Genomic DNA, 27,379 nt, shown 5'->3' on the forward strand with positions numbered 1-27,379 from the left:
AAGACCCGGTGGGGCTGAGGCTTCCCCGCGGCACGCTGAGATGGTGCTAAGGAAAACGTAAACGTAAAAAAAGTAAAAATCTAAAAAAACCCACCCCTCCTTTTCCTCAGAGGAGAAGACAGATCCCCGCCGTTCGGACGCCGCCAGGACCCTCCCTCTCACCACCGCCACGGCTCCACCTTTCGCGGGCCTGCAGGCGCTGCTCCTGCTCCCCCTCTCGGGCGCTCCAGCAGCGCTGCCCGGGACGGAGCCGCCGTGCGACGGGGCGGGAGGGGCAGACGGAGGGAGGCGGCCCGAGGGGCGGCTTCCTCCCGCACTTCTTTCCTCGTCCGGCCGCCGCAAGGAGCGGGCCATGGCCCGCGGGGTAGGAGGGCACTGCGGCTCGGACGGGCCGGGGGAGCGGTGAAGGGCGCTGTCCAAGGCGAGGCGTGGAGCAGGCGCCTCCGGGAACGCTCCGCAGCGGGCATGTCCCCGCCGTCAGAGCCCGCTGGAGCGGCCGCCTTCCCCTCTCTGTGTTAAAAGCCTCACCCGTCAGCGGGCGCGGCTGCGGCGTCCCCCGGCCATGGGGACGGCGTCGTCCCTGGTGAGCCCGGCGGGTGGTGTCGGGGAGGTGATCGAGGACACGTACGGCGGCGGCGAGGCCTGCGAGATCCCGGTGGAAGTGAAGCCCAAGGCCCGGCTGCTGCGCGGCTCCCTGCGGCGGGTCGGGGCCTCACGTCCCGGCGGCCTCATCGGGGCCAGCTTCAAGTCGACAGCCTCGGTGCAGGAGCTGGAGTGCGTGGCCGAGTACGAGCGCCTGAAGAAGGAGTACGAGATCTTCCGTGTCAGCAAGAACAATGAGGTGGCCTCCATGGTGAAGAAGGAGGCCAAACTGGACAGGGAGAACAAGCGGCTGCGCGCCGAGCTGCAGGTAGCTCCGGCCGCCTTCTCGGATGAAGCAGCGAAGCGGGGCCCTCGCCCCCGAGGCTGCCGAGGACTTGTCCTGCTTCCCATGGAAGCTGTGGCAGGGAGGCGATGGGTGGGTGCGATGGGTGCCAGGGAAATGGTGCATCCCCCAGTGCCATCCTGGGGAGCTGTGGAGGTGCGGTCAAGGTGTGCCTGTGGGTTTGGGGACCACACAGCACCTGGATGTAGGGTGCTGGAATAACGCTGTTGAAGTCAGAACTTCTTTTATCAGCAGTTGCTTTCACTCACAAGAATGGTATATTCAATGTTCTCAGGCACTTCAGAAGACTTACCAGAAAATACTTAGAGAGAAGGAAAGCGCATTAGAAGCTAAATACCAAGCCATGGAGAGAGCTGCTACTTTTGAACACGATCGAGACAAGGTCAAAAGGCAATTCAAGGTATAGCTTGACTTTTCTTTTCCTGGGGGAATTGCCCAAAAAGAAGATAGAAGTCAGTTGGTCACATTCTCCGATGAACTCATCCTGTAGGACCTGTTCCTTTTTTTTTCCTTTTAGAAAAAAATAGAGTGTCATAGCTGCCTGTTGCCTTTAAGATAATATTACCAAAACTCTGAGGAAAAAATAGAAAGGAACTCTTTAAATATTAAAAGGAGAATATATATTTATGCATATCAAGCTAAATTCCTATCTTATTTTAAACAGAGGAGTATATACATATTTGAGAGTGACAAGAAAATACAGCTTCATACTGCTGACACATGCTGAAGGAATGCATAAACACGGAGTTGTATTATTTCTGAATAAAATTTATATATGGCATTGTAATGTTCTAGCTTACATTAAAGGAAAGTATGTACTGGTGCATCTCTTTTGGCTGCTAAAACATGATAGCCAGTGAAAGACATAAACCTGACTTTCTGAAAGGAAGACTTGAATGGCCAAGCTGATGATTCTGCTCTTTCCTTGCTGCAGATGATACTTTTACTACCCACACAGGGCACAGGGCAGTTCTGGTTTTGAACTGTGATTAAGATTCTTTATGTCTTTGATTGTAACAAGTTGTAATGTTTGGCATACATATAAAAAGAGGATTGGTTTCGACCTTATTTGCGAAATTGAGAATGGAAGATGTCATCTCTTAATATTTAAAGCTAAGTTTGTTTTTTCATCCCCCTATGATGGTAATATTTCACAAACAGGACAGCTGGAGATGCTTGATCACTTTCTATCTTAAGAAATTTAGATTGCCACAGCAATCAAAATGAAATCCCAAGTTATATCTAAATGTAAAAAAATACTTGGAGGTGTAAAAGAGAACCTTTGAAATAATTATTATATGTAGTGATTTTAGAATACAAGAAACTTGAAAGTGTAGCAATTTATTTGCCATTTTTAATGAACTTTCCATTCTTCTAATGCAGACTTCTAACTCAGAACAGTATGCTAAGGTATAAAATGGTACTTTTTTTTAAAAATAGGTTATTTTAAATTATGTTTCCCTGCTACTTCATAGGTTCTTGATGGCTTCAGTTTCATGTCTTTCCCTCTAAGTGTGTACTGGAAACTTATTTTCATGATTGAAAGCAGGTAGCATTACTTTAGGAACATATACTCACTTTTAAAAGATTAATGGTTTTTATTTTTTCGCCCGTTTGTAGATTTTTAGAGAAACCAAAGAGAATGAGATTCAGGACTTATTGAGGGCCAAACGAGAGCTGGAAGCCAAACTTCAGCGACTCCAAGCCCAGGGAATCCAAGTATTTGATCCTGAAGAGTCTGATTCTGATGATAATTGTACAGATGTTACAGGTGAGAATTTCATCCCTGCCATTTTGTGTTGGAATGTGACTGAACAGTAAAGCACAAGACAAGTGTTTATGTACTTTGGAAAAAGTTCTATTATTCCAGGGGAAAAGCAACATAAAATAGTTTATAGAGTAAATGCAGCTGACTTCACAAACTTGGTTTAAGTTGTGGGAACCTCACGTTTCTGGTCTCCTGAATGAATGGATGAAAAAGTAGAGATCTGTCTAGACACAGGGACTTGAATATTTTTGAAAAGCTTTTGTCCTTCTGAGTTTTCTGATTCTAGATCTGAGAGATCATGTTCCAAAGAGCACACCTGAATTGAGAGGAAATCTTAGACTTCCTGTTTCTGGATGATGAAGTATGCCAGTCTCAGCTGCTACACTTCTCAGAAGAGCTGTTAGATATTTAGCAAAAATGAACTGACCAAAAGTATCTTTCTATTGAAGAATTTTTTGAAAGGGAAGCCCTATCCAACTTAATGACATAAAAAGCAAAACCTGTATATGCTAGAATAGGTATTTGGTAACATGGGAATGATTCAGATAAGTATGTGATCAGTCCTCTGACTTTGTTTCTTATTCAAAACAGAGCAATAATTGTTGCAGTTAGCATCCTTACTCTCATAAGGATGGCCACCTTTACTTCCTGCACCATGAAGGGTTACTAAGGAAGAGCTGTGTGCAAGTCCTGTTGCTCAACCTTTGCTTTCCTTATTGAGATGTATCAGCAGTCACATCTTAGCAGGAGTATAAATATGCAATCTATAAAAGTAGAAACATATCAGAATGCAGTGATTGGTGCATACCAATTATTTGTTTTATGAGCTTTAGTGCTACAAATAGTCTTGCTTTTTTTTATCTATTTTTTGTCTTCTTTTGTGTTAAATTAATTTTTTAATTAATTCTTCCCTATTTACCACTTTTTAAGTATTTTTCAATTTCCTGATTATTCATCAAGGAAGATTTATTTAGTGCTTTGAAAGTTGTATATTTGTTGTCAGAAGTGTAATACAGGCGTAATTACAAAGATACACTGTGGAAGCTCTTTCACACAGCACAGAGTATTTCATTCCTGACCTACAGCTCTTTCAGTTCTGGACCTTTCCTGACCAAAAGTTGTCACTCTTGTGGTATACTCAAATGATTGCAGCAATATCATGGATGGTTTTCCTAATTTGTAATCCAAATCAACATTTAAACCCAAGAGATGTGAGCAATGTCTACAGTAACAAATAATAGCAAATAATCTTGTCCTTCAATAGCATGACTTCTCATTGACTCTCATTTAGGACTGCAGCACACAAAGATGGTCAAATCTGCTTAAAGGGAAGAAAACTGATCAGTGACATGTGGTAATAGGTTTCAGCTGGAGTATTTAAGGCTGATGATTTCCTTTGTTTAGTGACAGTGAAGAGTTATTCTCTCTTCTTTTTTTTTTCTTTTTTTTTCCCCCAATGTTAGCCACTGGGGCACAGTCTGAATACTGGAATGGAGGAGCTTTGGGAAGTGAGCCATCCATGGGTAGTATGATGCAACTTCAGCAGTCTTTCAGAGGGCCTGAATTTGCTCATAGCTCTATAGATGTTGAGGGACCATTTGCAAATATAAACAGAGGTAAGTGGTGATGGTCTCATTAGCTAATATTATAATTATTATATGTTTCAGTGTACTTTTTCTGTCTGTTCTTAATTCTGTTCTCTATTATCTCCTTTTCTGTCGATTCTTTGGTAATTTGACTAAAGGCTTGTTTGGAATATTTTGTAACTTGAAAACTGATCTAAACATGCTAAGTTATGTTAATATATCTCATGACTGTAATATGTGCAGCAGTGATTTTAGCAAACAGCAGTGAATGGTGCTTCATCATGTGTAAACAAAATAGCATTTTGCTGTTAGCGTTGACTAAGGAAGATAGTCATCACTCTTACAGTACCTACTGCTGGTTTTTTCCCATTTTTATTCAAATTCTCTACATTCAGAGTATTAATATTACGTTTATATTAGAATGAATTGTATCCTTGGTTTTAATTGAATTTTTTAGTTGAACTAGGAAGCCATTCATGGAAACCTAATTGTAAGACCAGGGTGTTTCATTGTCACGTTAATCAGTGTTAGATATTTTGTTATCAGCTGCTTTTGAACTTTGTTTCCTAAGTGGTCTCTTGTAAATTGTCTTCCAGTTCTCTGGTTCCATCAATGTTGTCCTGGTCTTGGAACCCTCTCTCCAAGTGTGTGACTTTGCTGGCAGTTTCTCACTTTTTTTTTTTTCAATACTTCAGGCTCTGATTCAGAAGCCTGTGCCTTCAAGTGGGAGGGGGCGGTCTGGTCTGTGATGGCTCCAGCTTCACACCTTCACATGGCCTTTTGTCATGCCATGTTGTACTGAGAGGGGAACCCCATTCCTACCTTTAAGGAATGACCAGCCACAAAATGAAGAACCTAAGGAAGTCCTGAATGTCAGTGCTTCTATAGGGGATTGACAGCAGTGGACTTCACCTCAAGAAGAAACTGCCAAAATATTTCACTGTCATTTATTAATCTGGTCTAATTGAAATCTATGTAAATCTGGAGGGAGAAATGTTTGATTATAAGTTATTTTATTATTCTCGCATATTTTTACTCACAACTGTCAGCTTGATTTTGTGAATTTTCATCAATCCTATTTAAAGGAAATATCTCTGTAATGATAACATGAATGCATTTAACACTATTGATATGTGACAGTATTAAATTATATGACACTATCAGATAATTTGGGTTCTCTATATCCAAACTGAGAAAATGGTTGAGGAAAAATGTAACTATTATTTAAATTAAAATGTGGTATTCATAATGTTAAAAGGTGATGACTTACCTGTTATGCAGTGCAATTATATGTGAAGATCTCTAGACTTAATCTGAGGGGGCTTTTTCATTGGCAGATGATTGGGATGCTGCTGTCGCCAGTTTATTACAAGTTACTCCTCTGTTTTCTCACTCTCTGTGGAGTAACACAGTAAGATGTTTTATTATTAGTACTGATGAGACTCAAGCAGAAGTGGACATCTTCATTAGAGTGAGTACCTCACAAATTTACTCTAACTCAGATATTGTTTTTCTTCAACTCTGGTATTTCTTCATACATTTGTCTAATACTTCTTGAAAGTTTTAATAGATGTAGCCTGAAGTCAGTGAAAGGCTTGCCAAGGACTTCAGGGAAAGGAACAGCATAGGGAGAAGAAACTGAGATTTGCTTAGTAGGTCCTTTGTGCTATGCAGTTTTCCTAATAAAGCACCTTTACTCAAATTTGCTTTCAGAACTACTCACCAAAACTTCAAAGAATCTGTGAAACAATGGGCTACTTCTTTCAAGTTGTTCATTTTTCAGCAGAAAATGATAGGCCTCTTAAGGATGTAAGAAAATGGGAAATTGAAAAAAGTTCATTAGTAATTTTGCTCCTGCATTTAACTTTGCCAAGGTAAGTATTTTCCAGACTAGTAAAGCAAATACAAACTGGTAATTTATGCAGAGTGCATAGCTTGTTTAAATATATGGAAGGCTTTGCTTAGTACTTTTCCTAAGCTAGCATCTTCTAACTGATACTCCTTCAAACTTCAGGTTTCCTAGTGCAGACTGTTAAAAGAATGCATCAGCTCTGTATCATTTCTTTTTTCTTTTAGGTACAGATTCTCTTAAAATAAAACATGAAAGATATCCTCATTGTACAGAAATGTTTTGCTTTCCAAGAGCAGTTCTGTTGTGCGTGTTGCTGGAGTCTTCTTAGGAATTCAAGATGGCTTGTGTGAATGTTCTCAGTCTTTCTCATTTGCTTATCTAGCTCTACACCTGTCTGTAGCATTTTCATTTTATTCTGTCACAAAGATATTCTATCTTTGGCTGTTTTTCTGACTGATTTCATGTCTTTTCTGTGTAGTACTTTATGCTGTCTTTCTACAGCTTAATTTACCGAAGTCATAATGTTTTATGACAAATGGTAATACAATGTGTTCTGTTTGTTTAGTGAGTAATATCCTAACTTTCTAGAAGAAGAAACATGACTTAGGAAATTAAAAACACCAAACTAGGGATACTTTCAGAATTGTGTCAGATCTGTTTCTGTAATGAATTTAGGAAATTCGGGAAGAGTTTTGTTTTGATGTTCGGAGGAAGGAGGTGGGTAGTTTTTCTGAAGAAGAGAGAAAAAGGGGTTAGAAAAGACAGTATTACAGAGTGTTCCAAAACATCTGTATGAATTTAAAAATGGGAAAATACTGTTATGCATTAAGTTTCATATCAGACGTAGATTTTACTCCAGGGTTTTCAAATATTGTTGTATTATTAAAGCTCTTTTGTTAACCTACCTTTTTTGTAAATAAAATATCTGTCTGCAGAGAATGAAAGGCTGCTTTAGGACAGTAGTAACTAAGGTTTACAACAGTAGAGTGCTTCAGGGAACACCCAGGTACCACAAAAGATGTTGATCTGTTTTCTTTGAGGAATTGAACTAGAGCTGCCATACATTTATGCTGTAAGAAAGATAATGTCGATTGCAGTCACAAGTGTTTAAGAAAAGAATATACAAGAAAACCACAAAGGAGTGTTCCTGCCAACAGTATTCACTTAGAAATCGGTTTCTCTTAGACAAACAGTGATGAAAATGATAGTGCTCATATAAACAACATAATATTTGAGAGATCCTACCTGCTATTGTTGGCATCCCCAAGTTCTATAGTTGCCTCTGTGAAACCACAGTAGATTGCTGGAAAAGATATCCATTGACATATATAAATGCAAAGTGCTTTTGAGTTTGGAGGTGTATAATTTTCCTTTTAAGTGCTACAAATTAAAAGACTATTCTACATCAGAAAAATACTAATTCATACTTATGTTAAAAAGGTAAAGGAATAGATCAGATCCTTCAAAGAAGTGGTGACAGAGCATATATGTGATGCTTGTTTATCATGTGTGTATCCATATTCTTTCCATGAAAGGCAATTACCTTTCACTCTACATATTGCTGTGGCAAGATAGTCAACTTCTAATTTACAAAGCAATAATGATAAAGAATAATAAATGTTTTTAATCTTTTTGGTACAAATAGCACAAATTTCTCTCTTAGCTGTCCCTTGCTTCAGATTTTATCTTAAATTCTTTGCTTAAATACTTGCTTGCCCTTTGTTTTAAATAGATAGGACTTTTGAATTAGAGTTTGCATTGAAACTCATATTTGGAGCTTGTGTTGATTGAACTGTTTACTACAGCAGTGTAGTATAGCACAAGAATGCTGATTTCCAATCTAGTTGTTTGTTGGAAGACTGTGAAGAAGCCTTCTTGAGAAATCCAGAAGAAAAACCCCGGCTAATTTACCACAGAAAAGAGGATGGCAGAGTCAGCTCTGTCTCAGTGCAACACTTAATTGAACGAATTTCTCACCTGAACAAAGCAAAGGTATGGAAATTTAAAAGACTGTTGAATTTTAAAAGGCTTACTTTCCTGCTATAAACAACACTGAATGCTAGTAGTCTCATATTTTAGGACAAATTGCATTCCACTCATTGCTCTGAGAGTTCATTATATGAGCAGATTGATGAAGCTGAAATTCATGAATGTTATGAAATTTTCATTAGCAGAGGAGAGAAAAGCCACTTCATTTTCACCGAAAAAGAAAAACTGGTGCTGTAACGATAGAATTTCTCCCCTGTGCTTAGCCAGTTAAATGGCAAAGTTATTTGTCTTAAGGCCCCTCGTAGCCTCTGACGAGAAAGAAGTGTGTACCCCTGGAGAAACTCCTCCTGTCTGAAAATAGATCAGTTGCCATTTGTTTCCCTGTACAGAAAGAACTGTTGAGAACAGCTGAAACTATATACCCAACTTTTAAAAGCTTAAGCAGAGTGGATCCTACTTAAGGATTGCAACAGAATGGAATTTAAATGTGTTCCAGAATGTTTTTTGTTGGAATTTCTAAATACTGTTCCCAGTTGGGTTCAGAGTTGTGTCACGCTTTGCAATTTATTGTTTCAGATGATTGATCATATTGGAGATGTGGAGGAAGGAGCATATGAAATCTGTAACTGTGTGGAAAAGATAATTAAACAGGTAGAGTACATGATGCATTTCAGCTTTTTCTCTTCGTACTGAGATTTATCATCTTAAAATATGTCATCATGATTACTCTGTTCTACTTATAATTGAAACAATCTTTCTGTGTTTTTTTTCATTAATATCTGGCAAGCTAAGGTTGAAAATAAAACCCAGTACTGAGAAGCAGAAATTATAGGGGGAAGTGATCTATTTATGGCTTAAACTTTCTTTATGACTTTCATAGGATAAGAAAATTTTGCATAGTCCATTCTTCCATGTGGTATGTTGCTTCCACTATGAGAAGATTAAACTCAATTTTCTTGAAACCTGTGCATTCAGAGTTGACTTCTTTAAATGTATTTGCTCATTTATTTATGTTCTCTGCCAGCCTAAAAGGAAATGAGCATATTGATGTTATTATAGCTGCACTCCTACAGTGGAGTTGAGACTAACATGCAATGTGCCTGCCCTGTTAAGAATTATAGTTGCAGTTTTCTCCATTTAATTTTCTTTCTGCTTAGGATATATTGGGGTGTGAAACAACAGAACTAGAAGGCAAGGATTTGGGCAATAAGGAAGAGGCCACTGTTCCTGAAGAAGAAGTTTTTGGTGATGTGCTGTGGGATGCGCATGATGAACAAGAACAGATGGAGGCTTTTCAGAAGGCCTCTAATTCAACATGTGAGCTGGGATTTGAGAAAGTAAGTACATTGGAAATGTATATAAATGAAAAGGAAGTCATCACTCATTTCTGTCTCTTATTAGGCAAGGTGTACTTCCACAGAAGCTGTGTCTGAGAGCATCCTTGAGGCTGTTACTCCTTAAGCTAGAAGAAGCCATATGTCTCATATAGATGGCATATGTATTTTCTGGGAGCAGTGCCAGTTTATGTGTTTTTAAACAGCATTAGTGAAGAAGCAGTTGTTGTTCCTACACTGAGGAAAAAGCACTATAATGGTGTGCCAGAAGTAGGGTAACCTCTGAAGTACGGGTTTGTTTGTTGATAGAAAAGGCACTGAATGTCTTTTTGTTGTGGAGGGAATCCGAGCTCTATCTCGACACTCAAGATTTAAGTCTTCTGGAGATAACTAATGAAAAGATTTCTTTATCATGCAGCTATACGTGTGAGAAGAGTATAGGAAAGTTGAAAGTAGAGAGCTGCATGGTAACTTGTTACTTACTCATTGCTTGAAATAAATTTTTAAAATACATTTCAAATTGGTGGCATCAGAAACAGTTATGTGTAGGGAAGGTATCATGAATGAAGACAGAGAAAGCATTAAAGTGCCAATGGAAAGTGATGCCACAGCTTATTTGGGCAATATTCCTTGATGTTACCATGTAACATAAGCATGCAGTTTCTGTTACTGTATTTAAATGTTAGTAGCTGAATTTTACTTGCAAAATTTTAGTTTACTTCACTACTCATATATTGGAAGTGTGTTAGAGGATTGTGCCATCTTCATTAGGTACTAGAAAGTAAAGTAGTAGAACATTAATAGAAAAATACCTAATTGTATCCTAATGTGCTTCCAGTTCCATTTTGCAGACAAAAGATGGAGGGTGGCGTTTGGTTTTGGTTTTGTCATCCTGAACTCTGCTAAAACATACTTGGGCATTCATGTTGTGAAAGAAAGTCTTATTTTTGCATGCTTAGTGCCTCAAAATGTCATTCATGTCAGATGCCATATTTCAATATTTGGTTCAGGCAACCATATTCAATGTAGTGGAGTAGTTGTGAGAAAGGGGTATCAATGGGGCATCAGAGCCTGAACAAACACACTTGCTTTACCATGGTAACACCAGTTTATTTTATTGGCACTGAAAGTTCCTATTAAATTTGAGTTTTGAAAAAAATGTTTAAAATTGTTTTTACACTTTCTCTAAAAGATACAGTAAATCTTGTAGGTTTAAATGTTTCCTTACCAAATTGATTTACTTTTGTATTATGTTACATCTCAGTAGTTATTCCCTTGCATTTTGTATCTAGATGGTTTATAGTACCAGGCACTGTATTTCTCCCTTAAAAAATGGAATATTTGTGATGATTGTTTCTTTTTTTACAGTATTTTGAACGTCTAAATGACCTAGTAGCAGCACCAGCACCAATTCCACCTCTACTTGTGTCAGGAGGACCAGGCTCTGGGAAGTCTCTCCTTCTATCAAAATGGTAGTTTGAACTAATTTTTTTTTTTTTCTTTGGGTATGAGCACAGTTTTAAGAAAAAAATTTCCATTGTGTTTCAAATATAATATCAGTTTCATTAAAAGTAAAATGGGAGCAGTGAAGATATGGAAGCATCCTGGAAAGATTTGTAATAATTGAGTAGCTAATTCCATCCGGACAGCCTTTAACATCTCCCTGACTCCAGTTGCAGTACCCTAAAGATGTCTCTTTGCACAGCATTATCAGTAGCTCAATAAAGTTGCCCTTCTCTGATACCCAAGAGAGGTCTTTTGGAGTCTATTTAACTGAAATAAAGGAAAGATCAGACCTAATAATTCATCATAGTAATGCATTTTGTGATCACTTCTAGGCAATGACGAAATTTGCTGCCATAAAAATAAATGGATAGTGTCACTACTTAAAAAACTAGTGATGTGTGAATATCCAGTTCTAGGAAGGAAATTTGTTAATGGCCATCAGTACTGAGGAGAGTAAAAGTGGGATCTGACCTAAAGAGTTGAATTGCTGCTCAGGAAATGTCTGCCCTATTGTGTAAGATAAAAATGGAATACCTCTGGCTCTGACTATATCTTGGCAAAACTGGTAGTTTTTACTTGAGATATAAGTATAGTTGCAAAATTATAGTCTGTCAAGTGCTTTTTAAAATTTTTTTCACTTCTGTTATTAGGATTCAATTGCAACAGAAGCATTCACCAAACACTCTAATTCTTTATCACTTTGTTGGAAGGCCCATGTCTACTAGTTCAGAATCTGCATTGATAATTAAACGCCTTACTTTAAAGGTATGCTGTGTTACTACATACCCTGCATTGCATGGTTCTTTGGAAGGCACCAGTGTGTGTGTATGTCAAAAGATCAAAGTACCCCCAGGTTTTCCTACATAGGCTAAGAGGAGTACAAATGTAAAGCATTATAGAAGAGGGGGAATCTGATCCTATGCAATGAATGCAGACCAGTTAAATAGCATCTCTGGGACATTTGCAATAAATTGGCATTAGCACTTATGCTCCCAGTGACCTATATGGATGGCTTATAAAACCATATGAAGTTCTTCCAAGATTTCCTACCATCTGGTCAATGAGAAAGGCAGATGGTATGTCTTATGTCAATGTGAAAAGAAACCTGAGGCTGTATTCACCAGTTGGCACCATGTTCTTCCTAGGCTAGTTTCTCTCCTATGTTGTTTTTGGTTTGGCTTGGTTTTTAATTCTGTGTTAGATATGTAAGGAATAAGCAAGGAATATTTTTGTGCCATGGTCTAAGCTTTTTTCTTCCTTCACAGGGTGGCATTAAGGACCTCACAGGACTAAAATCTTCAGAAAAATTAAATCAGTTGTGCTGTTCTTGCAATTTTTTTTTCTATACTCTAGATGTCTGCCTATTTAAGCTGTGTAATTTCTAAGCTCTCGAAGTCTCTGAATTCCTTGTGTGCTGTGTAAATTTATGTTATCTCTAGAATAGACATAATGAGTTGAAGAAATATTCTTTTTTGTGCATATTCCAGCTTTCTGCATATACTATGAGAGAACTGATGTGAACTTAACTAGAAAAATTTCCCCCAAATCCCATTTTGTTGTTTTAAGTTTTTTTCCCTTTTTGTGTCTATAGAACTTCCTGGTTGATTTTTAAGGTAGAATTTGTGATACGTGTTTATAATTCTGCAGCTTATGCAGCACTCATGGTTAGTGTCACCTCTGACCTTGGATCCAGCTAAACTTCTGGAAGAGTTTCCCCGCTGGCTGGAAAAGCTTTCTGCACGTCATCAAGGAAGCATTATTATAATTATTGATTCCATTGACCAAATACAGGTGTGTTTTCAAAATAATTGCCATTTCTCAGTTTGAAGGAAACCTTCACTATTATAATAGGTTCAGCTAGATCTGTGTAACAGAAATACTGTTTGCTTTGCTCTAAAAGAGCAGATATTGACACTAATTTTGAAAAAAATGCAGATGGGTTAAAATAGTATTCTGTTTTTATAGACAAAATTTATGTTGGGTGGTTTTGTTTGTTTGTTGTTGGGTTTTTTTCTGAATTTATTTTAATACCTTAATTTTTGAGCAGTTCAGTCACTTTGCTTATCCAAAGGTTCAAGGCTGTGAGCTGACTTACTGGGCATGTAAATAGCCTGTTCTTTGATGTGACTATTTCAGCAACTATAGCATTCTATCTGCTTTATTTAATGTACAGTCATGCTGGTACATATAAATCGATCATTTAGTACTGTTTCAAGAGCAAGATCTTGATAAGTTTCTAGGGGCACTAGAGAATTTTAAGACTCCTTTCACTGATCTGTGTGGTTAATGAAACCTTTCAACCTCTGGCATTTGTTTTGAAGAACCTTTGTATTATGTAACCAAAATTTGTTTTTAAGCAAGCTGAGAAGCATATGAAATGGCTGATAGATCCACTGCCAGTCAATGTGAGAGTGATTGTATCAGTGAACGTAGAAACGTGTCCACAGGCTTGGAGGTATGTTAAATTTCTGAGACATTTCAAAAGTAGCCTGTGTTAGAATTACTGCTGTAAGTGACAGATACTTATTGAAGAGCATAGAGGCAGATTTGTCAAGTTCTGGATACAGAATAGATTTTGCAGCCATTGAGAACAACCAAAGCTTCTGCATTGTAATTGTGAGAAGGACACATTTTGGCTGCTGTGAAACTGGATTTTTTTTTTTTTTCTTTTACTGTGCTGGATCTATCCACTTGACTATATGAAAAAGTCAGGTGCACATCAAGAACTACAATACCATGATATAGATATAGGATAAGACTAAGAATGGAAATTTGATTTGTGATAACTATAATTTCTTAGTAGCAACCAATAGTCTTGAATACTGCTTTGATATCAATCTTTAAAAAGATCTGGAGCTTTGACGTCATGTTTTTGGGTTTTTTTTTTTTTTCCTTCTGTGTGCTATTTAATGAGGTTTGAACATATTATTGTTCTCTGTTACCAAAGGTTGTGGCCCACTCTTCATCTCGATCCACTGAATTCCAAAGATGTTAAATCTCTCATTAGTGCAGAATGTGACTCTGCAAATGTGAAATTGACTAAAGAGCAGGTATGTCTGCTGCAGTTCTTCTGAAGTACCTTACTGTAGTATATAACATATAATGAAAACATGGAAAGAGTAAATAGGCCCAGATGCTAAAAGAAAGTATTATATTTAGCTTACCAAATACTGATGCTCAAGATAGCATGGAGTTTGAGTATTTTTTACCCCACAGCTCACAAAATTGGAACATTGATTGAACAGCATAAATTATTAAAACAAAAACAGAAGAGTTGCACATATTGCTGTAAACGTTATTTTATTTTAGATTAATAGAAGGTTTAATATTGCATAGTACTGTAACAAGGAGTGAGAAAAAATGCCTCTTTGCCTCTCAGACTGATCCTGTATAGTAATACTCATCCTTAGAGATGTAATGCTTAGATCCTAACCCTTTAATCTTAAATTCAAGATTATGCTGCTATTGCTAGAGAAACATGCAGTATTTTATGTATGAGTTATGTCATGCTCTTTAGATGTTACAGATAGTTTATCTAGAACCTTTTTATTTTATTAAGCAGTGAACATTTTATTAGTATAGTTAATTTTGTCTTGGCTCACAGATTTTGTTTAATGTTGTAGGAGAAGAAGCTTGAGAGACACTGTCGGTCAGCCACGACTTGCAATGCTTTGTATGTCACTCTCTTGGGAAAGACTATTGCTTGGTAAGTACAGGTGATCTGGAGATTATTAAGATCATCACTAGATTAGAAGACTTCAAGTAGGTTTGTTAGCATTTTTGAAATATATTAAATTTAATGTAAAATCAATCTTGTTAAGAAAAAACAGTGGAGCAGTATATACCAAATTTCTCCCCTTCACTGACTGTAATTGCAATAGGAAGTAAAATCAGAGTATACAATCACCATTTTGTTACTAAGTGAACACAAATACTTATATCTGACTGGTTTAAGGTCTTCTGTTTTTGTTTATTGTATCTTTTTGTAGTTCTGCTTTCTGGGTTTGTTGGTTGCCTGACGCTTTTTAAAGGTATTTGGAGAATGTTGGTATTTTTATGTTCAACAGTTTAATTTGTGTCTGTATTTATCTGATATTATCTGATCTATGTATCAGATAGTTTGCCTCACAGATTTTTAAGGCTAAAATGAAGTTCAACAGCTGTTTAGTTTAAGATCCTGCACATGATGATTTGCCCTACAATTCTTGCTGTGGAGAAAATTAATCTTTACTCTTGTGCAAGAGAGTAATTAATAACTGCATTGATTTCTTATTAACCGTGAATCCCTCTTCTTGAGGAAGATAGATACATTTTTAGTTTATAGGCCTCCAGAAGATGATGCACTGGTAGTTTACTGGTTGTCATTATTTTTTGTTCCCGTCTTATGTACTAGAATACTTAATTGAGCCTGAAAACAAGTTTTGTAAATGCATTAATTGAAACAGCAGTATGTGGTTTTATCTTCATCCAACCTGATGTTCTTATTTTGCACTCTAAGGAACTGCACACTGCAACACACTGGAACATACTCTGCAACATATTTATATTTGTTTTAAAATAAAAATGCTGCAGTTATTTATAAAAATCAGACACTATGACAGAAGGAGGCTTCAAGAATGCACCTCTTCTGTGTAAATTCTCACCAGGTGCTGCAAATCTTTTAAAGGCAGTAGGAATTCAGTGCACTTTCGAGATGGAGCTCTTCAGTAATTTCAATCAATCTTACTCAGACAAATTTAATAAGCTAAACCCTGCCCTTTCTGTCTTTCTGCTCAGTGTTGGAAATACAGGAAATATTGACGAAACCCTTCAACAGTGTTTCCAGTGTCAAGACACAGTGTCACTCTACAGGCTTGTTCTGAGATCAATTCAAGAATCATTGCAGAGTGATAAAGAGAAAGGTCTTTTGAGAGAGGTAAGCAGAGAATGTGCCACTGTTTCCAATGCTAATGTATTTTCTTTATTGTAAAGACTTTTCCTAATGTTAAAAGTACATGTAAATTTATGTTGGTTTATAGGCATAATTCAGAGATTACTGTATTGTTCGTGTAGAAGAGACAGTTTTATTTACCTTATTATATTTATTGCATAGCTATGAAACATATATCTGCTTTGTGTTAAATTTCAAGTAATTGTCTCACAAAACAATTATTCCACTTGGATCCATTAGAGAATTATCGCTTCCTTGCAGATCACTATCCTGATACAATGATTAACTACACCGAGGACAGTAAATGTAATCAAACCAGGGCACTGCTTGTTGGATTTATGATTCCTCTTCCTACCCTTGCAGAATTTCCCTGTTGTTTAGAACATTTTTTTATTAGGACATAATAACTCAATAATTGCTAGAAGTACTGTGGTGCTGTCGCAGCATAAGACCCTCAACATATTTTACTTATATGGAAATTCTCTGTGACAATAGAGTTATTTTTCCGCAGTGTTTTAGAGTGAAGTCTTAAGGAGCTGTTTGTCTCAGGGTATCTTATTGGGTGCTTTGTCTGTTAGAATATTGATCCACTAGCACTGTTCTGTGACAACCAAAGAGGGAAAGGACTTGTGTAGGCAGGTTTTTTTTCCTTGGCATATAAAATTATCCACAGTATTTTTCTTGGGATTTCAGTGTACCTAAGCTCTGCAGCAAATACTCCTAACGGTGTATATAATAATAATTTTCCTGCTTTATGTAGATCCTGTGTGTCATCGGTGTCAGCCACAATGGTATGAGTGAGTCGGAGCTGATGGAACTTTATCCTGAACTCTCTTCTGCAATTTTAGCCTCACTCCTTCACAGCCTTCACAAAATGTGTTTGCTCACGTATGGCTGTGGTTTGCTGAAGTTCCAGCACCTCCAGGTAAATTTTGTAATTAAAAACATGTGTGAGTGAAACTCCACTCTCAAAGACCCTGCTTGTTTTTAGAAAAGTTCTATTATTAATTAGGTACGCCGTGGTATGTTTGTATTTTCTCATAACATCCAAGTCTGATGTTAGAATCACCTTGAAAACTACTAGAGCTGTGATACCAGAGTATTGGTCAGTATTGTTCAGCAGGTGAAAACCTGGCATTTAGAACCTTCAGAAATCTGCAGTCTCTTAGTTGTTAACTCCATGTGTCCTAGAAAACACTACATCCACAAGAGCAGAATTGAAGAAGGGAATTTTATCTGAGTAACCAGAACTTCGTTCTAATAGGAGACAATCTGTTCGTAGTGCCTTTGTCCTCGAAGTAGTTTCAGTTCTGCAACATGGAACATGTTCATAAAGAAGTCTTGCATAGCACTCTGTGTATCATCGGCACTAAATAAAGAAATTAAATGCTCTCAATTATACTCTCTTTAAGGCTTGGGAGATGGTGAGACTAGAGTATATGGAAGAAGGTGAAAAAGTTATTTCTACCTATAGACAAAAACTAGTGGAGTATTTCACCATGCAGCTAAGGTAGGTCAGAATTCTCCAAGATGTGTTAAATTTCAGGCTTTATGCCCATGGGTAATCTTTTCTGTCTGAGCTTGTTTGACTCAGTTTAGTAAATTATGGCAAAATAACTCTGGAAAACCTTAGTTGTCAGTTAAGCAGTTTCTTATTGATATGTTGCTTTTTATCCTTGGAAATGATTGAGTAATATGGAGGGGAATGAGCATATATTAAAGTGACCATGTGAGAAGTTAGGGCATGAAGTTATAAAACCTTAGTTATTTTGTGTAACTGACCCATATGGATTTTTAACTCCTGGTAGATCCTAGTAAATTTGAGGTTACTTGGAACTTGAAGAAGCAGCAGAAGACCACTTGAGTTCAGTAATCAGTTAGGACATACACAAAAGGAGGTCAAATAGAACAGCTGAACAGCTGCCTACTTTTCACATCAAATTGACAGGTTCTTTTACACCACTTAGTTTTAATTTTTTTTTTTTTTTCCTTTCAATAGTCAAGACCGAGTGACTTGGAGAAGTGCAGATGAACTTCCCTGGCTCTTCCAGCAACAGGGTGATAAGCAAAAGCTACACAAGTGTCTGTTGAACCTCTTTGTATCGCAAAACCTTTACAAAAGGTACAAAGATACCCACTGCTTTGGCAGTTACAAACATTTCAAAGCAACGTTTTGTCAATATAAATCAGAAAATGATAAAGAAAAACAGATAAAGATTAAAGGAACTTAAATAGTAGAGGCTGAAATCCTTAACGCTGTTATAATATAAATCATCCATTTTTTTGTATTCTGTTACACCTGGGGATTGGGATAAATGTGTTGAACAGTGTATTCTCCATGGATTGTCTCTGTAGACATGGTAACATAAAGACAAAATTCATGCATATGGCCCTTTTCTTCTAAGCTAGAATCTGAATAGAGGGGTATCAGAGATAAGATGAGCTTCTTATTTCCTTGTTAAAACAGGGGACATTTTGCAGAATTGCTGAGTTACTGGCAGCTGGTTGGGAAAGATAAGAGCTCTATGGCAGCTGAGTATTTTGACTCTCTGAAAGAATATGAAAAAAGCTGTGAGGGAGAGGAAAGTATGATCTGCCTGGCTGATCTTTATGAGACCCTGGGACGGTTTCTTAAGGACCTAGGTCTTCTCAGTCAGGTAAGTACATTTAGAGATTGTTGTAACAGCAAGGAGGCAAATAAAGCAGAGCTCAGTGTGCTCTTTCTGTTGCAACTGTTAAATTATTGTAGCATAGAGAGTGCTGCCTGCTGCCATCTGTTCTTCACTGTTACAGGCTGTAGCTCCTCTGCAGCGGTCGCTGGAGATTCGAGAGACTGCACTGGATCCAGACCACCCCAGGGTGGCACAGTCACTCCACCAACTAGCAGGAGTTTATGTTCAGTGGAAGAAGTTTGGGAATGCTGAGCAGTTGTATAAACAGGCACTGGAAATCTCTGAAAACGCTTATGGAGCTGAACATGCTCGGGTGGCCCGTGAACTTGATGCACTAGCAGCCTTATACCAAAAGCAGAACAAGTAAGTTTAACTACACTGGTATTTTTTATTCATGTGGAGATGGTACAAAAATAACAGTAAAAGTTTTCTTCCTGTGGCCAGAATATTTCCTTCTTCCTTTTTTAGAGTATCGTAACAAACCATGACCATCTTCTGTGTGTTCTTGTAGCCAGCCACACAGAAGGGCCAACTTTTGTGCTTAGTTTTCCAACAAACTTCTAACAAGTTGGAGATAAAGGAGGATCATTGTCTTATCCTAAGCTTTTTTGATATTTTTATCTTTGACAAAAAGAATTAATTTCTTTAAGATTCTTGAGTTCTCCTCAGATTTGTGTTTTAAAGTAACTCAGAAGCTTCCCAGAATACCCAGTGATGCTACATTTGACATTCTTTCTAACATGGTGAATAACTGCTTTCAGGTATGATCAAGCTGAGCAACTGAGGAAAAAGTCCTTCAAAATCCGCCAAAAAGCAGCAAGGCGGAAAGGCAGTCTGGTAAGGAAATAAACTTGGTACTGAATATAAGCACAGGGTATGTTGCTGCTCTGCTAATCTGATGCTCAAATGCTTTTGACTGAAGGCTTGGGTAGTGAAGTAGCCTGGCCCCAACTTTCGTAACTGCCCTTCCAATTTGGCTGGAAGTGCAGAAGAATCAGAAGAATCACAAATGGTATGGGATTGAGAGAGGTGGAAAGTAAGTGGATGTATACATTTCAAGGGTGCAGAGTTACTGGAGTTACTGCTGGTATAGTTGGCAGTCAAAATGGCAATGGAAAAAGGTGTTCACTGGAATAACTGAGGCATTTATCCTACAAATGTAATTTACAGTGCTTGCTGCAGCAGATAATCTCAGTAATAATATTACATGCCATACTGAGTTTTTCCCTCTTTTTCTTCCATGTTTTTCAGCTGCAGTTGTCATTCTTGAACTGTTTGTTATATAATGCCTGCACTGTAAGAGTTGAGCTAGCAACTCCAGAGCTCTAGTAACTAATGACAGCAGTGAAAAGTCATAAAAATGTTGCTGTTTCCACAGTGCTTAATTACAAAGTAATTTGGATCATGAAGATTTTTTAGATTTCTGTAGAGTTCTTCTGCAGAAGTATTTTTATTAAGACTGCAAAGATAAAGAATAGGCACATATTGTAACAGTGCCTTCACATTTTTTACTTGTTACACACCTTGCATATAATCACTGGCTTTGCAGTGCTTTTTACAAAGAGCCTTATTAATACTTTGTTTGTATTTATGCATGGCATTTAGGGTGGGAGATTAGTTTGATCTTACTTTTGAGCATATAAAATTATGAATTTAATGAGAATTGGTTATGTGAACTGCAGAGTTAAAGCAAATTAGCATGTATAACAAAGAAAAAGCTGTATGATGGCACAGTAACTTAAATTCCCTGGAAGCATGTTTGCTGCAATGTGCTGTTAAGTTTTATGTAAGCAGAATGCCTATATGCCATTTATCTTGAAAACGGAATTTAAGTGGGATTATTGTGCTCCTGTGGCACCAAATGGAATCCTCTGATTTTCTGTCTTCGGTTGTATGCCTTAAAAGTACTGGCAATTGGCTGACATTACTTTATGCTTTGCTGCAGTGTGGCTTTGCTCTCCTGCGTCAAAGAGCCCTGCAATTGGAAGAGCTCACATTAGGCAAGGATACACCAGATAATGCCCGAACCCTCAATGAGCTTGGAGTCCTCTATTACCTGCAGAATAATCTTGAGTAAGTTGTATTGATTGTGACACATCCACTAAGTGTTGTCATAGACTTAAATGGAAGTAAAGAATTGAGAGCTAGTATTAAATGTAGATACATGATCAATTAATCATTTTAGTGCCCACCTTGTTTTGTTCTGCCTTTTTTTCTTTACTGGGAAATTCACTCATATTTTCTAGAGTTGATGCTGTTAGCATGTGAATATTCACTGATATTCTACATTGTTAATATGTAGTTCCTGTGCAACACAATCTGTTGCTAAAGTAACTGTATCTTCACTATTTCATAGGTGAGCAAAAGTATATGCCATGTTCTAGTGAAGGTTTAAGTAGTCCTTTTAATGGATATTGTGAATCACCAAGTCCAAGATTGAATTTTTTGATCATTTGATGTAGTTAGAATGAAGTCAGTGGCAGGAGGATTTGTCACTTTATTAGTTGTTATATGTGTATTCCACTTCATCACCTGACCCTTATGGAGAGGTAATACTTTCTGACACCTAAGAGCTCCAGAATTAACAGAACTTACTGTTCTGTTAATAAATGTTTTTTTCTTTTTCTGCAATTCACAATGTGTTGGTTTTTGGTGTTGTTTTTGGTTTTTTTCTTTTAATTTGCTAAGATGACTTCTTGGGAATAGTGTCACTCAGAATTTGTGTGTCTTGTCAGGATGCCAAACCGCCTGGTTCCCTGGATGCTACCAGTGATATGTGGGGATATCCCATTGTTTGCAATAGAGGAACTTCTGTAAATCTGTGATGGAACAGCAGTACACTACTCTAGTGAGATGGAATTATGCTCCATGGGAGTACATGACTGCTAGGAGGAGTTGCCCAGAAGACAGTAGTATGTTTTGAATAAGGAAGGTAGTGCATCTGAAGATGTAGGTTGAATTAAAGAAGTGAGCAGCTTTTGGGGTAGTGTAATGTTTGCTGCAGTTGGCTAGACTGGCATTTCAGTCCAGACAGGGGTTCAGGTTTGCACAGGAATATATTAACTAGCTCCCTATCTACATTCTTATGGTTAGTATGCATGGCAGGACTCTGGGATGGGTAGTTTCTCTCTTGCATAATTGAATTGCTGATCTATCATATACTTATCCTGAGGAAAGTCCATTACTGCACGGTTTTCAAGGCCAAGTTTGCTCTGTTTTTCAAACAGCCACTTCAGCCTGTACAGATGTTACCAGCTTTATAATATTGCTGAACAAATGTGTTCTGTAGGACAGCAGAGCTTTTCCTGAAGCGCTCCTTGGAAATGAGGGAGAGAGTCCTGGGACCAGACCACCCAGACTGTGCTCAGTCTTTGAACAATCTGGCAGCTTTGTACAATGAAAAGAAGCACTATGACAAGGCAGAGGAACTCTATGAAAAAGCTTTAGACATCAGGAGGAGAGCACTGGCTCCAGATCATCCCTCCTTGGCTTACACTGTGAAACACCTGGCAGTGCTCTACAAAAAGATGGTAAGCACAAGCCTTTTTCCATCACCTGAATTAACTCTAATGCTACATTGCTCCAGTCTTCAATCCAAAAAGAATGGGGCATGGGAATTTTTCCAGACATTGGTGTTCTATATACATGCATAAAAGATGTAGTCAAGCTGCCTCTGTCTGTGTCCAAAAAGCCCAGTAGCTTTTTCAAAACTCACTTGGCTTAAAGAAAAGCTATTTATAAATAAAGTCTTCTATGTCCTGCATGCTCAGTATTCACCATGAAGATTTTTTGATTTGGTTAAAAGCTAATGTTGTATCTGCAGTTAGGGAAGCTCTTCCCAGCTGCACTTGAATTCATTGCTGTCTGCTACAAGAGTTTGGTCAGATGTGTCTTGATGGAAAAATCGTATTTTAGGGTGTAGGAAGGGTTCTTTTTACACTATGACCTTGAACTATAAAGTCAACTTGAGTAACTTGAAGGCTCACAAGGAAAATAGTATATACTATACAAATAAACTGTCTGGCTGAGCCACCTCCAGCTTATGTTGATCCAGTGAAAGATGAAGGTTACTCCCCTGCAAAATGAGCTATGAGGAATAACATTAAAAGTCTTATAAAGTTCTGCATTTCATCCCTGTGTCTGCAGATATTCATAAAATGGTTGTTTGAACCATTCCATATCATCACTGTAAGAGTGATGTAAGGTTTCTGGCTGTTGAACCAAGATCAGATTCAGAGGATGACAATTTTTTCTTTTTATATTTTCCACATTTTAACATCCTTCAAAGAGAAGAGGATCATTGTAGATAATATCCTGGATCAAATGCTCCTGTGTTCTTGCTCAATAATTGTTACCTCCTATTACATGCATAAAATTGTTTGGGGTAACATGTTCTCTACTCACTTAGCTTCAAATTTTCATGCTGCTAGAACCTGCAAAAGCACTCAATATTTGAACCAAACAGCTCTTTGATAGTTTAAAGGAGCACAAATTAATGGTGAACTAGTGACATAAGGAAGAATGGAAGAAGAGAAGGGACAGAATTTTGATATAGAAAATTACAATTATTTACAGATAAGAATTTATTCCCAATGAATTATTATTTTCAAAATGTGGCCTGGTGATGCTTTCAAAAAATTTGTTTGAATTTTGCAGCTACAGCAAACCATTACACAATGGAAGTTTGCAGTATTTAATTTCCAATTTCTGTTAAATATGAGCATTCACATTCTAATAATAGAAGCCTAAACATACTTCTGAAGTACATCCAGTTAATCTGTGAGCAGATTCGTATTTGGAAGAAAACAGATTTGCTGGGAAAATAATCTCTAGTAAAACTAGTTGGCATATGAAAGAAGTATTTTAGAGAAACCAAAGTCAAGATTCTCAAAACGTTGAATAGGAAGTAACACATACTTGAAATGACATTTGACACTGTGGGACTGTTCCTAAGAAGATGGTGTGAATGCAGCTCTAGTAAGCAGCAAAATGCTCAAAAGTTAATGCAGCTCCATTCCCATTCCCATATTTCCAGTGAAACTTAAGACCTTTAGGACAAAAATGAGCTCCCTGTTCCGATTTATGGCAAGATGTGGAAATACAAGTGGAGAAAATTATTTGGATAAAAGTACAACTGAAAAGTCTTTTTAAGCAGCCTTCTCAATGAGACGATTGTGGGGAAAAAATAAATTTAAAAAGAGGTATATCTGAGAAACACATTAACTGGGAGCTGAATATGCCTATTATTTTTTTAAATTAGGTTCTAATATTCATGATAAGCAATCTATGCAGAATATAACAGAATTAACCAAAGTTAAACCTTATTCTGGAAATAGTAACATTTCCTCAACATTTTTTGTTTTAAATAGATTTCACTGTCACCATTTTGATGCAAGAGAACCAAATAAATTTTTCCCGTTACTTTTAGGGAAAACTTGACAAGGCTGTTCCCCTCTATGAACTAGCAGTTGAAATTCGACAGAAGTCATTTGGCCCAAAACACCCTAGTGTAGCAACCGCCTTGGTCAATCTGGCTGTCCTGTATTGTCAGATGGTAAGTTTTTCATGGCTTACATGTTAATTATTCCTGCCTTAGACTTTTTTTTGTAAGATTTGTACCCAAATTATACCAGAGAAACTTGATCATATTTAAAAGGGAATATCCTTATAAGATTTACAGATTCTTCGATTCCGTTTTATTAATTGAAAGGATTTTTGGCAAGGAAAATGTAGGCAGAGAACAGGTAAACGCTGTGACTGGTGTTTCACAAGGACACTCTAGGAGTCTCTAGGAGTCAAAAAATTCTTCTGCCATCTGGATTTTGGAATATTTTTTAGGGTAGTACTGGTGGGTTATCAGATATCTGGCATGGTGGGCTGTTCTAGTACTTGTGTCAGCATCTCTGATGTGGTGTAATTGTGATGGGGAGGATTTAGATGAAGTGGGAAGAAGAGGCTGGCAGGATGGAAAGTCCCTGGTTTTGGCTGGGAGTGTAAATCTTTGATCTTACTAAGTATTTGTCTGGGTAGGTAGAATAGTGTAGCCCTTCTAAGTGGGAGGAAGCTTGGATTTGGATTTCTTTGAGCTGGAAGACCTAGATCCTGAGCTAAGTCATAAGATCATCCATGTAACGTTTTTTACAGAGCTATTTAACTTGTCTTTTATAGACCTTAAATGTATATGTCTTTTGGATCTGAATCTGTAGCTCTAGGTTAGTAGCTTTAAAATAACTCCAGGTAAGACCAGGGTGGACCATTGTGAAATATGCACAGGCATATTGATCTCTGGATCATTCAAAATGCTCTCTAGATCATTCAAAACTGTCCCATGCTGTGTAAGACCAGAGCTGGAGTACAGCATTTTCAGTGGCACAGCAGTTATCTCTCTGTAATGGAACACAGCTCTGCCAGTGACATGGATGGAGGGAAGCATGATCAAAGATCACCTTGATCAGTTGCAACTCTGTGTAACAAAAGAATCTGAGAAGGCTGCAGACTTTCTAGTTTATAACTAATACAAGATTCAAAGGCAATGCAGTCAACTTGCTGAATTCCTTATTTAGCATCAATAGGAGTGAGCTGTATTTATTTCCTTGGTTTGTATATTTCTGCAATTTACATATCTGATTTTAAACAGGGATTAAAGCTTAAAGAACATTTGTTAACTTAAAACTTTCAGGACTGAGATTTTCAAAACTGGGTAGGAAGTCCAGACTCTGATTATTACAACACTAGTGGGAATTACATTTGCAAGTACGAGCTAGTTGTTTTGACAGTCTCAGTAATCATCTTCATCTGTCAATAGTGTTGAGAACACCTTAAATCTGCATCACCTTGTCTCTAGGATATGTTGATACTATGTTGGAAAAAAAAAGAGAATTGCAAATGTAACATGTCTGTAACAACCAACTTTTTACTACCCAAAGAAAAAGCAGATTGAAGCTTTACCACTGTACGAACGAGCTTTAAAGATTTATGAAGACAGCTTTGGTCATATGCATCCTCGTGTGGGGGAAACTCTGAAAAACTTGGCTGTGCTAAGGTAATTATATGCTTTAGCCCAATAAAAGTGAATTACTGTAAAAATTACTAGATGAAACAAAACATCCTGGACTTACATATTTATTAGGAAAGCAGAAAGGTTTAAATACACTTTGTTTGTTAGCATAGTGTGCATATCAACTTAAGTGAATTGAGAGACTTTTATTTTACTTGCTTGTTTCAACTTTGTTTTACTCTTCTCCAAAGCTACGAGGGGGGAGATTTTGAAAAGGCAGCTGCCCTTTACAAGAGAGCTATGGAAATAAAAGAAGCAGAGACTTTGTTGATAGGTGGAAAAGCAACTTCTCGACACTCATCAAGTGGAGATACATTCAGCTTAAAAAGTGCATTATCACCAAACATTTTCCTGGAACATGGACAAAGGTGATAGAAACCTGCTTAAAGAAAAGGCAGTCTCTCCTGCTATTCTAAAGCAGACATAAAATTATTATGAAAATATATTTTTCTGAGGATAAGGTACTATTTTGGGACTGACACCTGCCTTCATGAATGACAGGGAAACAAATGTTTAAGCTTGAAATTGTTCAGTGTTAACTTTGCAGACTGTATGGTACAAAAAGGTTACTTTCATTGTAAATAGATATGCAGATTAGTTACAACTTAAGTTATAGCTAGTACCAGAACCATGTGGATTTGATACCTCTTAGTCTAAATGCCAGGATTGCAACAAGTTGAACTAATTGTAAATACTCTAAGAGGTAGTTCTTACTCCTGTTGTAATAGCCTGGATTAGAGTATTTGTGTATTTTTGTTTCATCAATCCTCACTGCTTTTTCAAAAGCTTTTAAAGTTGTTTCAAAAGAGAGTAATTTTGAAAATAGTCAAAATACTGTTCCACACAGAATTTTATCTGGAGGGTGATTTCAGCTTTAAGCAAACTTAGATTTGAGGTACTTGTACAAAAACAATTGGTTTCCTTGGGAATCTAATCTAAATATATATATCATCATCTGCAGTTAATTGTCAGATTCGACTGTGCCCAGTAAAAATACTTCCAGTGAGGAATCAGAATGATGATGAACTTGATTCCCTGTTGTTAACCCTTTAGCAACACTTCCACTATTTAATCTCATCGAATCCTTTAAAATGCAAGAATGTTTGTGTTAGCTGGACCTAATGATGCAAAATAGTTTGCAGTCAAATAAAGGGATGGTAACTAAACCTACCTGCCTGTTGTATTTCTTAACACCCCAGTCATCTGAAACAGTCAGTTTGAAGTCTGTTCTCATTCAGTGCATAAATCCATGAATCAATTTAAATACATGGTATAAAAAGACTGTTTATTAAAAACTGAACGAGTGAAAAAAATTATTGAAACCTAACTGTAATGTTTCAGAGGCAACTGATGCAAAGTCTTGATACAGTTTAAAAATGCAAATTACCTCTACCCCAAAGGGGTATTTATTTTCCACATCTTTGGATTAGAAAATGAGTTTTTAATAAAAGCAAGTTTTCCCACTTAATTCTGGCCACCTTGAAAGGTTTTGAAAACTGGAAAGTTTATTTGTGTTGTTACCAAGGAAGGACTGGGGCAAAAAGACAAAACAGCCAAAAAAAACCAAACAACCCAAAACCCAAACCAAAAAAGACTCTCCCCAAAAACCTGAACTTCCTCAGCTTCTGTTTTGCTGTTGCCTACTCTTCTCAAACCTGGTACTTCCCTTCTTTAAAGCCAGTGTTATGAATTACTGGATGTCTAGCTTGTCACCTCTGTTCTGGTTTTATCATGTATAA

General features: G+C 37.4%; 1 protein-coding gene across 1 annotated transcript; it reads left to right on the forward strand.

Moving 5' to 3' along the window:
- The first annotated feature begins 343 nt into the window (after positions 1–343).
- On the forward strand, positions 344–26,801 carry NPHP3 (nephrocystin 3). Its single transcript, XM_008496024.2, has 27 exons — positions 344–910; positions 1,221–1,346; positions 2,567–2,717; positions 4,178–4,330; positions 5,638–5,771; positions 6,014–6,174; positions 7,997–8,144; positions 8,718–8,792; positions 9,299–9,478; positions 10,844–10,947; positions 11,632–11,746; positions 12,629–12,772; positions 13,339–13,436; positions 13,929–14,031; positions 14,605–14,687; positions 15,758–15,896; positions 16,672–16,836; positions 17,324–17,421; positions 17,911–18,033; positions 18,379–18,568; positions 18,705–18,946; positions 19,345–19,420; positions 20,529–20,656; positions 21,873–22,113; positions 24,012–24,137; positions 25,510–25,625; positions 25,832–26,801. The coding sequence occupies exons 1-27, from the start codon at positions 563–565 to the stop codon at positions 26,010–26,012; spliced, it is 3,948 nt and encodes a 1,315-aa protein (XP_008494246.2). The 5' UTR covers positions 344–562; the 3' UTR covers positions 26,013–26,801.
- Positions 26,802–27,379: the final 578 nt, after the last annotated feature.

The sequence above is a fragment of the Calypte anna genome, chromosome 2 (genome assembly GCF_003957555.1).
Source record: "Calypte anna isolate BGI_N300 chromosome 2, bCalAnn1_v1.p, whole genome shotgun sequence".
In the NCBI taxonomy this organism is placed as follows: Eukaryota; Metazoa; Chordata; class Aves; order Apodiformes; family Trochilidae; genus Calypte; species Calypte anna.

Excerpts from the sequence above, each read along its gene's own strand:
- NPHP3 (XM_008496024.2), top strand. The coding sequence starts at position 563 with ATGGGGACGGCGTCGTCCCTGGTGAGCCCGGCGGGTGGTGTCGGGGAG. Across the intron at positions 1,347-2,566 it reads AGGTCAAAAGGCAATTCAAG|ATTTTTAGAGAAACCAAAGA; the intron begins GTATAGCTTGAC and ends GCCCGTTTGTAG. Across the intron at positions 12,773-13,338 it reads ATTCCATTGACCAAATACAG|CAAGCTGAGAAGCATATGAA; the intron begins GTGTGTTTTCAA and ends TTTGTTTTTAAG.